Genomic DNA, 16,649 nt, shown 5'->3' with positions numbered 1-16,649 from the left:
CCATGACAGTAATGACACAGTGAGACCTATTAAAACACAAAAATTTTCACTAACGGCAAGGTTTAATCTAGCTGTATCATATAACTATAAAACAGAAAATTACATTGCTGCTATTGTTATTATCAATATCTTCATTATGGGCACCTAGAACAGTGTTTGAACAAAATTCCCAGGAATGGATGAATTCTCGCCATCTCATTAAATAGAACTAAAAATAAAGTATTTGCATTAAAATGTTCAGGGATCACTAATTTCTAAACTCATCCACCGAATGTCTGTTTAAAAAAGCCAGTTCATTATGTTTTAAGGTCAATTTCTATAAACTTAAATCAATTTTCAATCTTTACTTGTAAGTAGTCCATAAATCTATATAAAACTGGGGTTTGTTCAGGATAAAACTATTGAAGTTGGAAGCCAAAACTTCCCCCAGGAGAGTTTCTGACTCTGAGATATTGTCTTAATGGTCACCGAGTTAAAAACATTGTTACTAGAGATCAAGTAAAACTGTGGGAGAGGCCAAGCTCATCTCTCCACAGGCACACAAACTTCATTTAATTCCGTCACACCTTCCTGCTCTGACTATTCAGCCATCCTACCATCAACAGCACCTGCTGCTTTCTGTTTCTTCTCTCCTCATCACTTTTATTCATTCAACTTAGAAACCAATGGAACAGCTCCCAGCAAATGCTAGGTATGTCTGCCCCAGTTCTCACAGAGTATCTCCGTGCCTTCCTGTTTCCTGGCTGTGGAGTGGCTCTCCTGGCAGTAGTGCCAATGCCTTGTAAGACTAGAGAGAGAGTGTTAATCCACACAGAGCTGAGCTCTTGGCCACTGCATGTCTGCAAGGAGCTGTGCTGTGACTCATGGTCCCTGAGCAGCCTGCCCCTGTTCCTGCTACCAAAGGGGTGCTTCTTATACCACAAAGCCTGCCGCAAAGCCTGCATGCTGCAAGAGCTTGGCAGCATCTTATTTGTAAATCAACAGATGGGCAAACTTAAAACAGGATGCTTGTGTTGTTAAGATTTCATAAGCAGCATGCCATCCCTAAAGTGTGTAAAGTCTACCACTAGATTACTACACATGCTCATTTGGTGAACTGGCTTGATGTCTTCTGCTCCACCAAATTCAACTAACGTTTACACAGTGAAACGTGGGACCAGGCCTCAGGTGCCTGCTACATACTATTCATAGCCAGTCTTTCTAATGATCCAAAAAATTTGACTAGACCCAGGATTCAATGCTTAGGTGCACACTGGACCCTAATATCCAATTTGCATATTAAATAGCTTATCTATTAGTGGAAGGCTAGCTAATTGCAATAAAGTGCTAACGAGGTCAAAGCACAAACTCAGTGTTTTCATTACCAGGTGTTTTCCCTGTTCTAAGTCCAATGGTCTCCCTCTTATTAAGCTCTCACAATAAACAGATGCGGCCACACGAGGTACACATGGATGTGAGAGTAGAGCAAGTGTATGCAACACTGATGGTGAGTGTAGACACTCACTGAGACCTTAAGACAGACCCAGACCCTCCCTCCTTAACCTGGCCCAATGGATCTCAAGTTTACAATGCTTTTTTAACATGAGGAAAAAAGAAATCTGACTCTCAGCTAAGTAGCTTAAGAGTTTGCTTTATAACTGGGCTAAAGAAACTGCAAGGAAAAGTGCCATGTCAAAAATAGTATAGTCCTGGGCTGGAGAAACGGTTCAGTTTTTAAGAGTGCTGACTGCTCTTCCAGAGATCCTGAGTTCAATTCCCAGCAACCACATGGTGGCTCACAACCATGTGTAATGGGGATCTGATGCCTCTCCTGGTGTGTCTGAGGACAGCTACAGTGTACTCATATACATAAAGTAAATAATTCTTTAAGAAAACGACAACAGTATAGTCCTAAGGAAGATAGGACTAGCTAATAAGAACAGTAAGCAGGTCAACCGTAAAATGCCGGGAGAAAGAGCAAAGAGCATTTATAGCAATGGAGTGGAAGGGCTATTAGCTCCGGTATAATTGTATGTGGGGCCTCTCTCACAGAGAACTGTTCTGTGCAGTCAAAGACAGCAGCATTTACAATGCGAGGCAACGTACCTCGGTCTGAGTGGGTGTGATGCTTTGTGTCTTCAACGTCATGGTTTCCACTTCGGGAGCAGCACTAGTGAGGGAGATCCTTGGAATCAGTTGGGATGTTGTCAGATCTGGACTCCCTTTGTCTTCATAAGCTCCTATGGAAAAAGCGAAAATGAGTTGATCACGTGACTCATGACACTGTCTTGTACATTATCAGGCAGTACCGCAGAATGTTGATTCAGAATCATGCTCTCAAGTTGCCAGGCTTAAGTTTCTAGCACAAATAGACTACAGTCTTCAGTGAGTTTGCAGGGCCCCTGGGTACATGGCAATTTTTTTTCAGTTAGAAAGAGTGTTAATCCACACAGTGCTGAATTCCTGGCTATTGCATGTTTGCAGCGAGCCGCCCTTGAACCCTTCCCAACAGCCCTGCTTCGCTTGCATGTTCAGTCTCTTCTGCTCTGTGTTATTCTTGCCATCTCAAAACCCAGATCCAATCAAAACATGAGAAGTGTAAACTCTCTTTTACCTGACTGCTTATCTCATAGCGAGCCTCTGCCTTCTCTAACATTTTATAGCCAACCTTACCAAAGATGGTGCGGTCCTTCCTCAGCTCCTGTCCTCCTCATGCCCTCTATTTGCTTGCCCCCGCCATCCACTACTAATAGTTTTTGTTAAGATCAATGGCTTTATATTTGAATTATCAAATCACAATGCGATTTATTGGAAGATAGTGAAACTTTTAAAACAATGATTCTCAACCTTCCTAATGCTGCAACCTTTAAATACAGTTCCTCGTGCTGTGGTGACCTCCAACAATAAAATTATTTTGCTGTTGCTTTATAGCTGTAATTTTGCTACTGTTACGAATTTGATGTATATATCTGATATGTTGAGTATATGATGTGTAACTCCCCAAAGAGTTTGTAACCCACAGGTTGAGAACTGCTGCTTTAAAAGGTGAGGCTTCCAGGAAGATCAGTCACCGGGGATCAGCGTCTCTTTTATTAACTGACCCATAAGGCACTCCAAGCATGAAACTTTCCCTGGCTTTAGGCACCAAAGCAACAGGCCATCCAACCATGGACCAAGCCTTCAAACCTGGGAGCCAAATAATAGTTCTTCTTCATTACGTGGCTAATTTTAGATATTTTGATATGTAATAGAAATCTGACTAACACATTCCTATCACCATTGGACACTGTGAACTGTCACCTCCTTGATACACTCTATTTCTTTGACAGTTTACAACTTCCCAATTTTCTCCTGCTTTTGTGCTATTATAAACAGATACATTTATCCTCCACTAAAACGGCAGATAACAAGTACCCTTTATGGCTTAGCTTTAGTCCTCCCCTTTTAAGAAGATTTTTAGTGCGCATATGTGTGGGCGTTCAGACGCCCACCAGGGCCTGTGTTTAATAACAATGCTTTCTTCTCCTTATGTTATGCCACACCCCAAGTTCATAGATGGGAATGTTGTCTCTACTACAATATTGTAAAGGGACATTAAGGAGGTGACTAGGTAATGAGGGGTCTATCTGCCCTTGTGAACGAATTAGCACCTTAAAAGAGGTCAGTGGAAACTTGTTTGCCTATTCTATCAAATAAAAATGCAGCAAGAAGGTATCACCTTTGAAGCAAAAAGAAAATACTCACACATACCACATCCACTAATGACTTGATCTTGACTTTCCGGCCTGCACAACTGTGACCAATACACTTATGCTGTTTTTTAAGTTACCCACTCCAAAGTATTTTTGTTATAGTATCCCAAATAGATCAAGATGATTTAGAACATGTTTTACAAATAAAAACATTTGTAAATATTTTCAACATGGAAGACATTGATGTCTTAACAAAAACTATCGTAGTGGATGGCGGGGGCAGGCAGATAGAGGGCATGAGGAGGACAGGAGCTGAGGAAGGGCCGCACCATCTTTGGGAAGGTTAGCTATAAAATGTTAGAGAAGGCAGAGGCTCGCTATGAGATAAGCAGTCAGGTAAAAGAGAGTTTACACTTCTCATGTTTTGATTGGATCTGGGTTTTGAGATGGCAAGAATAACACAGAGCAGAAGAGACTGAACATGCAAGCGAAGCAGGGCTGTTGGGAAGGGTTCAAGGGCGGCTCGCTGCAGACACGAGATAGCCAGGAATTCAGCACTGTGTGGATTAACACTAACTGGAAAAAAATGAATGAACAAAATGAATGAAATTTGGAAACACAGACAAAGGAATAAAGGGAAGTGCCTTCCTATCATAGAAAGCATTGTTAGTTAGTTAGTTTGTTTGTTTACTGAGGTGTTCCTAGAATGAAGGATGTCTGTTCTCACATTAAAGAGAGTATTTTACAAATATGTGCTCGACAAATAACTTACCTTCTGCATCTCTTCATTCTCCAGTAAGTTTCTTATTTCCAGGACCGAGTTCCACTCTCATGAACGTTCCTCTTTTCTTGTATTCTCTTGTTTTATTACGAAAACAACTCTTTGCCTCTTAGAATTAGTTTTTCTGTATATTTTATTCTTTTCTGTGTTTTTGTTCCCTCTTGGTTTTGAGCTTTCAAGTCACATCCAGCTCAAATCCTTCGAGTTTTATCTCTAAAACGCATGGTGTTTTCAGCAATAAGAACCTTGATCTTCTGTGGGACAACCAGGAGCCTATATTGTTTTAGGAGTCTCTTGGATTCCCTTGATCAACACCGTACTTTATTTTCAATAATTACTCTATGGAGGGTTATCCTATGATAGAGGGAGGGTCTATTTGTTCCTTAAAGAGATTTTCAACTATTTACCCTGAGGCTAGCAACACTTTCACCCCCCAATTTATGCCATCATCTCTGGGCCCATGTGGCCTTCTACAGTCTTTTCGTGTCTGCCAAGAATGCTGCCATACTGCCATGTGCTGCTTTCATTGGGGTTACTGTCTCACCATTCCTGTGAGTTTATGCTCAACTCTTTTAATATCTTGAAATGTTGGGTTTTCTGCTCAATTTGTCATCTTTAGCCAGAAGTCTATTATTTATTTCTGTCGGGCAGTACCTTCTTTTGTCACCAAATCACATGGCATTATAATGATTTAAAAAAAAACATTTCTAGAGTTCTCTGAATGAATTCTTGCTCTCTTGGGCATGAAAAACATCTTTTTCTGTGTGTGTTCTAAAAGTTTAGCCCTTGGTGTGGAGGGCTTCACAGATGCTTGTGAAGACTCTCAGTTTGTTAGTTCCCATTCTGAATCATCTATATTTATGTAATGTAGGTCCCTTCTTGCTGGAATGTACTTTCTAAGCCTTTAGACATCCTGTTCTGGGCCATTTGCTTTCCTACTGGATAGCATGAGAGGAAGTGGGCCAGGTGGTTCGTTGAGCAAAACATTGATTGATTATACTGTTTACAGCTGTGGCTGGGCATTTGCGAGGCAAAGCCTCTTTATGGTAAAATGGGGTGTTCCAACATAAGTAAAACAGCAAGGGCTGAAAGGCAAGGCCTTCTCTCAAGCCGCACTTCCTGCTTCCCAGTCCCTTGCTTTCTGACAGCCTTACATGGTACAATGAGAACAAGCTCCCCCATCTCTCTGTACTGTGGATTGTCTCACGTGAAAGTGGAAATGATAATAGAATCCGGGATATCTTTATAACAGAGTTGTTATATGGATAAGGCATTTCCCAGCACAAAAGTACTTCACAAATTTTACTTATATAGACTAGTAAGTAGAAAAAAATATCTATAGCAGAGCCAAGGTAGTTTCTAAAGAACAATTCTTTTTCTGGTTTTTCTTTTTCCAGAAAAGTCTGCCTAAAGTTAGATCTGTGGCTGGAGAAATTTGCCCACATTTTAGCCTTATCTCCATTTAGTCTATATGATGAGTGGGTTCAAAGCCTCAAATGTGACACTCCAAGTAACTGGATGAGGCAGGGTGGCATGGACCCATTTCCCTTAGACTAAATGTAAAGATAATCTTGGGAGAAGTCAGCAAAATGAATTAAACAACCTCTAACAATCCCTAAGAACCCCTGAATACTAAGATTTGTGAAGAAATGGGGGGGGGTCAGAGAGATGCAAATTTATTATTTCCCAGGATTTTGAAATGACGGTTACAAGGCACTTTTGAGATGCTAAACAAAAGAGGTATCATGAGTGAAAGATATTAATAGCATTGTGGGCTCAGAGAGCAACTCTTTCACACTCGTTCTGCATGTGTCAGATGCATCACACTCCCTTGAATAACTAGGTCTATTTTTACAGTGGGATGTTACTAGGTCATCTCCTGCCTCTCCTCTTTTCAGATTGGTCATTTTCAAACTCGAGTAAGTCTAGATCTTCACCAGAAACAACTGACCTTCATTTGTTCTAGGACATTCTGAAACCTAGGCCAACTACATGGGCACACATTTATATTCAGGATAGTAACTGTTACCGTAGTTAAATCTTATCTGCAACAGACACTCTAGGAAAGAAAGATCTTGCTAAGACTTTTATATATGCTACATACCAGATAATTCTGGTTTGTCTGCTGACTATACATTCAGCTCTTCCCTTTTCTCAGTTTCTTGCGATCCATTCCTGGCACAGGTGAAACATTTCCAGGTAAAATATATTGGGTAAAAGTATCCAGGCACATTTATTCCTCCTTATACCTACATCCTCTATAATATTATGATAGCTGCCTCAATTAAGAGGTACAACTTGGGGTTGGAAACATCGTTCAGTTGTATGCATGCACAGGGCTCTGGGTGTTATGATTTGAATAGGAGATGCACCCCCCACAGACTCATGTATTCAACCCTTGGTCCCTACCTAGTGGCACTATTTTGCAAGGTATTATAAACTTTAGATGGCGGGAGATGTTGACAGCAGGGCACGCCTCGGGAAGTTATACCTAGTTATCACCATCTTCCGCATTACCTGCTTCCTGTCAACTATGAGGTGAATGGCGGCCTCCATCACATATTCCAATTGTTATGTTCTATATAAATACATAGAGCCAAACAAATTATCTGAAACTAAGAGCCTTCTTCTATTGTAACACTTCTTTCAGCAATTTTGTCATAGGAATAATAAAACTAACATCCTGGCTTTGATCATTGCACCATCAACACACACACAAACACACACACACACACAATACACATGTGCGTACGTATACACACACGCACCTATATTCATAGGTACGTGAGTGCACACACGCATATGCATGCACACACAGAGAAGTGACGCTATACCAAACAGTAAGTCTAGGATTAAAGTTTTGCTTCACTCTGTGAAAATATGGCTCGCCACCCGGAAATTAAGGGGCTACGTGGACCAAGGCCAAGTCTGCTCCGTTTTCCCAGACACACGACAGAGCTGAGCCGAAGTCAGCCGAGCTTCAGCTACAAGCACACGTGGAGCCAGCGCCTAACTGGAACACGTGCAGAATGATGAATTAAGCAAATGCCCACTGCTGCAAGGCACTGAGTGTGGGGGTGACTTGTTAGGCAGCATTGCGGAGGCCATAGATAACTAATACACTGAAGAAGTCAGAGACGTAAGTCTATTCATATTACTGTTCCTCCCACTTACGCGCAACATACTCTAAAAGCCTGTACGTTTTGTGTATAATCTTAACATAGAGCAGACATTTTATGAAGCTGATATTTGAAGGATTTCTTGAAGGGTGGTTTCTATGACCATACTCTGAAATTTTTAACAATAAAACTGGAGGCTAACACCTCAACTCCACTCGTCTGTGAAACACTTTATGTGATTCTGAGAGTTTGAAGAGCTATAGCCCTGATAGACACATGTGTTTGGATGCTCGTCCATAGGGAGTGGCACTGTTAGGAGATGTAGCCTTGTTGAAGTAGATGTGGCCTTGATGGAGGAAGTGTGTCGCTGTGAGGGCAGGCTTTGAGGTCTCCTATGGTCAAGCTATGCCTAGTATGGCATGCAGTCTCCTGCTGCCTGCGGATCAAGGTGTTGAACTCTGGCTCCTCCAGCACCAGTGCACACGCCTGCCTGTTGCCGTGATGCTAATCGCAAAGCCTCTGAAACTGTGGGCCATCTCCAATTACATGTTTTCCTTTATGAGTTGCTGTCAAGTGTCTCTCCACAGACATGAATCCCTAACTAACTCGGTGGTAAATATGGTTATTTATTTCCACTTTATAAACAAGGAAACAGAGAATCAGCAAAGTTAGATTCCAAAGTTCTCATAGCTTAAATTACAAAGAACTGGAATTTGTACCCCCAAACCAAGCTCATGACTATGGCACACGCTGTGTTTGTCCTGGCAGAAGGCACAGCGTAATGTGTGCATGCCCGGGTATAGAGGCATCCAGCAGGCAGACTTACCTGAGCCAGAGGCAGAAGAATAGTCATCATCATCAATAGGATATAATCCTGAAGCTTCCTCAATGGAGCTGCTGTCAAGGTACATGTCCTTATCAGATGTCAGCTCTGCTCTCTGAGAAAGCAAAGACAAGTAATTCAGGATGGTCCAATTCAGAAAGGCTCTGCTTTGTCTACTGTGCAAATATTGTATATGCTGCACTGAAGACCTGACGCTCCACAGCTGTGCTCTGCACCCTCCTGTCTAGCCACCCTTTACCCAGGATGCCCTAGCAACTTATAGAACACACACACACACACACACACACACACACACACACACACACACACACACGGAAGCTCATGTGGCTTAATCTTACAGAATGATGATAGCAGACATTCAAGTCTGGCATAGGCTTAGTTCAATCCACTCCACTCCACTCCACTTATCTGAGTATCTGTTGTCCCAAGTTACTAAACTATCTCACACATTTGTTTTTATCATAAATGAGATTCCTTGATGATTAAAGCTAAGCTACAGAATGCCTAAATCATTTTCTAGAAACATAAAGCAAGGTATTATGACGCTAGGCTAAACAATCACACAGGGACGTATCAAGGCACACCAGACATTCACGGGCTTGGCCGTGCTTGGCTTTATCACTACAGACAAGTGCTCCCTAGCTGCTGGGGAAGTCCAGAGATCTCTGTACAGACCAGACCCACGCTGACACAAGGCAAGGCAACCTGTGTGGAACATGGCCTGTGAGGCTCACCTACCAATGGGGAAAGCCCATGGCAAGTCTACTTCTTAGGCTTGCCGGCGTAGCAACGTCTAATGACAGACCCAGATAAACCCACAAGAGTACTTTTTCTTGTATTACTGGCACTTGGTGATAGCAAGTCATGGGCTTCAGTCACCAAATATCCCATTTCCAGAGCTTCTCAGCTTTTCAATAAGAGGCCACGATTAAAATTCAATCTAATCTTGCCAAACTTGCATGAACTGCAGACAGAGCAGAGATGGAATTTTTTTTAAAAAGGATTTAGTAAATTGATATTTTTACTACCAGTATCTCAGACTAGTAGCTTTTGGAACAGATGACATTCATTATTGTCCTATTTTTAATGATCAAATTGAATGTTTGTCCCTCATAGGAATTATAAAAAAAAAAGTTCCCCTTACTATATTGGCTTCTACTAGATTTGGACTGAAAATAAAACTTGGTTTCAGCAGTCAATATGAGTGAAAAGCCTGGGAGAACTAGCAGACACTCTCTAAACAGTAATACTTTATCCTCTCGAGTTTCAGGGGCTGGCTGGAGAGGCAGAAGGATGTTAAATGAGAGCCCACAATCTCCATAGGCCTTGATGCCAAGGAACAAAGAAGGACGGGAATCGCTGAGATATCACTGAGGGATTCAGAGGCTGCAGCCCAGGATTTGGGTTTCAGCAGGCTGATTTGCAGGCATGAGTAACATCCCTCCCACAGCAGCCAAGAATGTTCCCGAGTTATCCTGCCACACAGTTAGAGCTTTCCTTTGTAATCGGAGGCAGTTCTACAAAATACCAGTTTTCAAGCTTCTGATCATACCATGTTTTAATTCTCAAAGCTTGCAAACTTAGTAGGGATGCCTGTATGCTCTAGCCCCGTGCGCCTGACCCCGTTACCTTCACAACTCTCTTGTGGGAGAAGGCTGTGCACACAGACCCCCACGTTCCTGGGACGTCCATTTATACATCCAGGAATTCAAACTACGGCAGGTTGAAAACATGGATGTGTAAATATAGAATGGTACTGAGTCTGAGGTAGGGCAATCACAAGTTTAAGGGCAGCCAGGGCTACCTGATAAGACCCTGTCTCCAAATAAATATATATAAAAAAAAATCAGTATTGAGCATGTACCATAATAAACAACAGCTATTAGTACAGCCATTATAATTAGCCAAAGATGACTTTAAAGTACACAGGAAAAGCCTTGGTATGTGGGAATGCCATTTCATATAGGGAGACTTAAGGGTTTGTAAGTGTTGGTATACAAGGCATCCTAGACTCCACAACAGGATCTTCCCGAAGCCTCCCCGCTGCACATTACTAAACCTCAGTGCCTGGAATACAGTACCAGGTACCCAGAAAACACTCCTGTTGTTGAACCAGTTTGTGCTCCCACCTCAAGCTGCTGTGGGTTCAGCTTGGATTAAACCTTGTCTTTATAAATTACCTAAGGAACCGCCCACCCTGCCAAAGCTTGCCTGCTTTTCAAAGCACCCTGACTTCTCTGGTTATTTTTCTTGTAAGTCCCCTAGTTGTAAACTTGCTTTTCTTCGTAGCACACACGCCAGGGAAGACAGAGGTTTACTGTTGGGATTAATTGGTTCGTGTGTATTCTCCCTGCCTCTGGATGAAAACAAAGTGTCAATACAGATTTGGAACAACCAGTGTGACCTTGTTCTTTGTCCAGCTCAAAGTGCGTGAGTACTCAACAAATATTTGTCAGCTGAGATTACTAAATCACATGGCTTGAGCAACCTTTGACTTGGGTTTCAATAACATACACTGTAAGACCGCTAGGATCCTTATAGTTAAAAGCTCTTGGATCCGAGCCTGGGAGGTAACCTGTCCCACACTTACTACACTGTGCACTGCGCCTCCTTAAGTGACAGGGTCCTTAGAGTAAGAGGAAGATTATAGAAACCAGTTTCTCTTATCTTAACACCAAATGCATTTCATTCTCTTCTTTCTTCTTTCTCAAAGAAATCTGACATGGCAGTGTTAATACTGAGATGATTAATTCTTATATACCAATCAAGGTTCAGCATTAGATGACCCAGTTATCAGGACATGCATTCTGTCCCAAAGCCTGGTAGGTGGGTTTCTCTGGGAGAATCCCAGCAATGCCATATTTTAGCACACTGGGTAGCATGACCAGCCACTGGCAAAAGACTTCAGGGCTTGGATTACTGTAGAACTTGAGAGAGGGCCAGGGGACATCTGGAGACAGAGTCTGGTTGAAGTCACTTTGGTCCTGTAGCACCAGGGTAGTTCAGGGCTGTCCAGATGTCTGATGTATTTGGAGGCAGCCAAAAGTATTTGTTTCTCCACCATCCATTGGGATGCAAGTAATTTGGACATCAAATTAAAATCATCCTTTCCTGCTCTGACTTCAGGAACACTGGTAACAAAGTGGGAATCAGCCACATCCTTCTACAGAGTCCACTTTGAGAGCAAGCAGACCTTTTTCACCTGTAGCAGCTAAAGCTCTATGAACTCCCCATTGCCACATTCCCCCCAAAACACTATCCCAAACAAGACAAATGCCATTTCTGAAGACTTCGCACCCTGTGCTGGTAAAACAGATTTTGTAGTTAACATGCTGAAGAAGTTAATAAATTACATAGCGGTATTCCCTTAAAGTGCGACGTGCATTTCTCTAAGGCCAGGCTAAGGGGCTCTCACAGCTACTGATTCTCCACCGAGATGAACAGCCACTCCCCTTGACTGTATATGCTCTGCACATGCTCAGTGGCACAGAATGAGTGGGTGAAAGGGACTGGGAGAAGAAGCACAGTGGCCAGCAGTGAAACTGGGATTTCCGACAGAGGCTGTTTAATCTGGGTCTCACCAAAGCTATGAGATGGAGCTGCTGCCCTTGGCTAAAAGGGGGCAGAGAGCAAAGCTGGCATTTCACACCTTCCCCTGCTTGGCTGCTGTAAGATTTGAATTCAGGGTCAGAAGAGAAAGCATGGACGAAGAGGAGAGCGGCTAGAGACTGAGCCAGGAGGAGCTGTCTCAACAGTTCCTCCTCTGCTTAACATCCTACCAGTCCAATCCGCCTCATGGAAGATGGGGTTGCCTCGAGTCATAGGTGCCTGTTGTCTTTAATTAATTTTGAGAAATATCTCATCTTTAAAATGCAACAAGAAGAAAGTACTCTTTGGCCAAAAACACTCTTGTCTTTTACTGTGGAGGATCTGACAGAGGAACAAGCCCTTGGATATTTACAAGCACTCATTTTAAGGGTTTATTTAAAGAGACTTGTCTACTACCTAACACTTTCCCAAGCTTATACCATTTTCTCAATTATATTCCATCTAAGCTATTCATAGAAAAAGATGGAGTTGCATAGGGAAAAAAGTTCTTAAAATCTATTCTTAAGGAACTCATAATTCATAACTACATCAAATAGTACTTGTAGATCCTTGGTTATACAGAAAGCTCAGTGGTGTGTGGTGGTGGTGGTGGTGTGTGTGTGTGTGTGTGTGTGTGTGTGTGTGTGTGTTGTGTATATGTTTGTGTGTATGTGCATGTGTGTGTATGTGATATGCATGTATATGCGTATGTGTGTTGGTTTGCATTTGTGCATGCACATGTGTGTGGTTGGACAATAGTGTGTAGGGAAGGGGAAGGCTCATAGAAGAGTGAACATATATGTATATATTCGAAAGGAAATACTTGATTCTGTATTCTAACCAAAAGTTAATTTAAAAACTAATTAACATTGCTCGGGTGAGGATGTAACTCAGGGAAAGAACCTGCTTCAGTGTCTTCTGCATCCTTCCTTGCCTCTGCCTTGCCTACACAAACACCAGTGTGCTCAGGGAGGCAGCATGAGAAGGCTCAACAAAGAGAAGTCAAAGTTTCCTGATCTGCTGGGTCTTTAGGCCTTTTAAAGACAACCTAGTGGATTCCACATCTGGGGAAAATAGAGCCACATTTTCTTGCCTTTATAGAAGGGCATGCTGAGGTGTCTCCAAATGTAAGGAATGCTTGTGGGAGAAACCCCAACTCATTAAGAATGTCTCCAGTGAGCTGGCACTGATGGTGCTCAAGTGTAATCCCAGCATTCAGGAAGCTGGGACAAGAGGTTCAGAGTTTAAGCTCAGTTGGTTTGGCAAATCCAGTTTCAGGCCATCCTGGGCTACATTGTGATAATCTGTCTCAAAAGTAACAAAAAAGGAAGCAGCATAAGAAGGAAAGAAGTAGATGCATAGTGTCCTAATGTTCTCATCCACAAAAAAACTAAATGTCTCTAATGAGCCAACAAAGCGCAAGTCAGGAAAAAAGGAAAATGTCTGAAAATGACTTTTAAAAAGTAACAGTGAGTAGTGCATGGCACTGACTGGGGACATTTCTCTCTGCTTAAAATAGAACCACATCCCGTCAAAAGCAGCCAGATTTCCTAAGCCAAAATTCTCATGTCAGATTGTGCTTAAATACAATGTTCACTACAACCACCAACACACACACACACACACACACACACACACACACACACACACACACACACTTTACCTAATCCAAAACACCTTGCCAGGGTGTTTTGTGGCCCTGAACACTAACTAGAATGTATGGTCCAGTACTTTCAGAAAAGGTGTCTCGCTGCATGGATGCGGGTGTATACAGCCCTCCGAAAACTATTTGGTTTCCCACTGTGTTGTTTATCGATTCTACTGAGTAGTTCCTGGCTCAATAACTTGCTTGTTAGATAAATTTAAAGTAACAACTCGGATTTGTGGGTTCAGACAATCTTTCATGCCTGTTTAACAAATGAAGCCACTTTCTTCTACTCCCATGCATTGAAATACACAAATGGTATGTGTCCCAGTCTCATCTGTTGACAGTGAGTAGTCCATGCATACTATTGAGTGTGTGTTCATTTGCTGACAACCACATCCCTGCTATGTTATTTGCCAAAACTAGGAACATAATCCCTCGATTTTCACAGTCCACATTTTCATGGTGAAGAACACTTAGCTGAAGAACGCAAGAAAGAAGGACACCCAAACCTCTGCACCTAAGTTCTTGACGCATCTCTTGCTTTGTAGTAGCTACAGAGAAGACCTAAAAGCAACATATTCTACCTGGAGACAATTTTCACTCGTTGCCCTTCTGAACTTCTAAAATTTAAAACCACTGCATTGCGATTCTCAATTAATATTTCTGCTGTTTAAAAAGTCCCCTTGCTTAGCATGTTTAAGGTCCTGGATTCAATGCCCAACTTCACAAACCGTCACACAAACCAATCCTAAAACCAGTTTGCTTTATTGCTCATCCTAAACAAAATAAGAGTTTTCTTCCCTGGTAACAACCACAGCAGAAAATCTGACCAAGGGAGGAAAGAAAAACATGAAGAGAACCCGCTGGCAAGCCATACTTCTGTTTGCAGTGGTGGCTTCCCATTTGCAAGCCAGGGAAGAAGGGAAGCACCCTTTGTGTTGAATTACATTTGTTGGCAACAGAAACAGGGATCTCCAAAGCAATGTGCAGTAAGGCAGGGCCAAGGATGGTGAGTGGGTTATGATGAATATGCATGACACATAAAAGGAAAATGTCCATTGCTTGCAGATGTCCTCCACCGTCTGCCTGATTCCTTTTTTGGAATAGCGGAGAAAAGCAGGATGTTTGCAGCTTTGTTATTATAAGTATTACTGCCTTTCTACCTCCCAAGCTGGAATATTCCAGTATTTATTTTGATATCCATATGACCATAGTTTAGACTACAGTAAAAATAGAAGCACTGAAAGATCCAATTTTGGAGAAGGTCAGTTTTAATAAATTCTAACTAAAGTAATGAGATGCTCTTTCTTGGTAGAGTTTGACAGGAGATGGGGAAACTTATTTGGAGTTTATTTCTTATTCATAAGTATTCTGTGAAAACTATCATCATAGAACAGATTCTAAGCTAAGCACAGGGAGCCGACTACTTCGGGTTTGGATTCATTAGTTCACTCTAAGGAAGTTTTCAATACCTACAATTCTAGGTCCATATGCATTCTCCACACAAATCAGGCCTGACACTGTGCCATGGAAAACCTATGGACAGAAAGATGGGAATGGCCTTGACTTGAAAGAACAGGTAGATGCTGCAGTCAATGCTGGGCATGAACCAGGACTCTCAGGCCTGAAGCAGTGAAAGACGAATTACCAACCCAGTGGTGTTGTAGGGAGATGAGCTTAGGTGTCAGAAGTTGAAGGTAAGGACAGCTCTCTATTGCTGCTGTAAGAAGAATCCTGTGCTATCTAACCAATGCTAACAGAGGCTCTGACCCTTTAGAAATCACCTTGGTTTTTATGGAGCTTCCAAGCTGGGTGTGTGGTACCAGAGAGTGACAAAAGAACAGTGAACTCAAGGTTTGTCTGGACTGTTGTGTTTTATAAAAAGAAAAGGAAAAGGAGGATGTTTGGTGGATGTATAGTCAGGTGTGGGTTAAGGGGGTACCTCCACTGGCCCATGCTGAGGAATCTCTTCCCCAAGGGACCAGCCACACGACTTGGTATAGTACAGAATAGAGTTATTCAGGGCATGGGGAGGGGAGTTGAGAAGGTAGTACAGACAGAGAAAGGGAGAGAGACAGAGAGAGGGAGAGGGAGAGGCAGATGGAGAGGAGACAGAGACAGAGACAGAGAAGGGGAAGTAGAGGTTGGCCATGAGCATATGGAGAGAGAGGGGAAGGGAAATGGAAAAAGAGGGGGAAGGGGTGAGAGGACAGAGCATGAGCAAGAAGACAAGAGAGAGCAGAAGGTGCGAGCAGCCTCTGAGCAGTCAGTCAGGCACGCCTGGCTGTTGCCAGGTAACTGTGGGGCAGGGCCTAGACAAAATGCTAACATGGACTACACATTGTATGCCCATTTCTAACCAAAAAGGGGGCAAGGAGAAGGAAAGAGAAGAAGGAAAGGAAAGAAGGTGGAAGGAGAAAGAGAAAAAATGGAGGAAGAGAGGAAGGGGGAGATGGAGAAAGCAAAGAGACTCACTGTTCAAGCACATGTAACTCTCAGAAGTCACCAGAATTGGACATATTTTAAATACAAGAATGACAGTGGAATTTACAGTCCTGACAAATGGCTAACTGTGCTGCCCATTAGCACATCAAAGACCACAATGGCCTGGGAACTCATTCAGTATTTGTGGCTCTTTGCTCTCCTCACTCTGCCCCCACTTTAAACTTCTCCAGCTCAAGGGCAGGGCTCCATCCCACAGCATCTCATCCACATTCAGCCTTTCCATTTAGGCAATGTACTCTCTAGGTCTTCTTGTCTTCCTCTCCTCCCTTCCTCTCTCACTCTTAACTCCTCTGTCTCCTCACCAGCCCTGTTCTGCTGGTCTGGATCTGAATGAATGTTCAATGTATTATTTTTTCTCCTCCTGAACTCCTCCAGATGCCTCTGGCTGGAGTCTCCCTCATATCTAAAATAAAACCTTCCTCACAACCATACCTTGGTGAGGTCATATCTTCACTCTATACATTGCCACAAGGGCATAAGCTCCAAATCACAT

The 16,649-nt window shown here is 42.6% G+C and overlaps 1 protein-coding gene across 3 annotated transcripts in view; it reads right to left on the bottom strand.

Annotated features, from left to right (window-relative positions):
* Sdc2 (syndecan 2) overlaps positions 1-16,649 on the bottom strand; it is a 113,814-nt gene that overhangs the window by 7,964 nt on the left and 89,201 nt on the right. For all 3 annotated transcript variants that reach the window (NM_013082.4, XM_087555879.1, XM_087555878.1), the window contains exons 2-3: positions 8,398-8,509; positions 2,086-2,219 (exon numbers count right to left, since the gene is read on the bottom strand). In NM_013082.4, the coding sequence (NP_037214.1) occupies positions 2,086-2,219; positions 8,398-8,509 (246 nt within the window). The remainder of the gene's footprint in view (positions 1-2,085; positions 2,220-8,397; positions 8,510-16,649) is intronic.

Source organism: Rattus norvegicus, chromosome 7, assembly GCF_021556685.1.
Source record: "Rattus norvegicus strain SHRSP/BbbUtx chromosome 7, alternate assembly SHRSP_T2T, whole genome shotgun sequence".
Lineage (NCBI taxonomy): Eukaryota > Metazoa > Chordata > Mammalia > Rodentia > Muridae > Rattus > Rattus norvegicus.
This window is presented reverse-complemented; position numbering and strand designations above follow the sequence as displayed.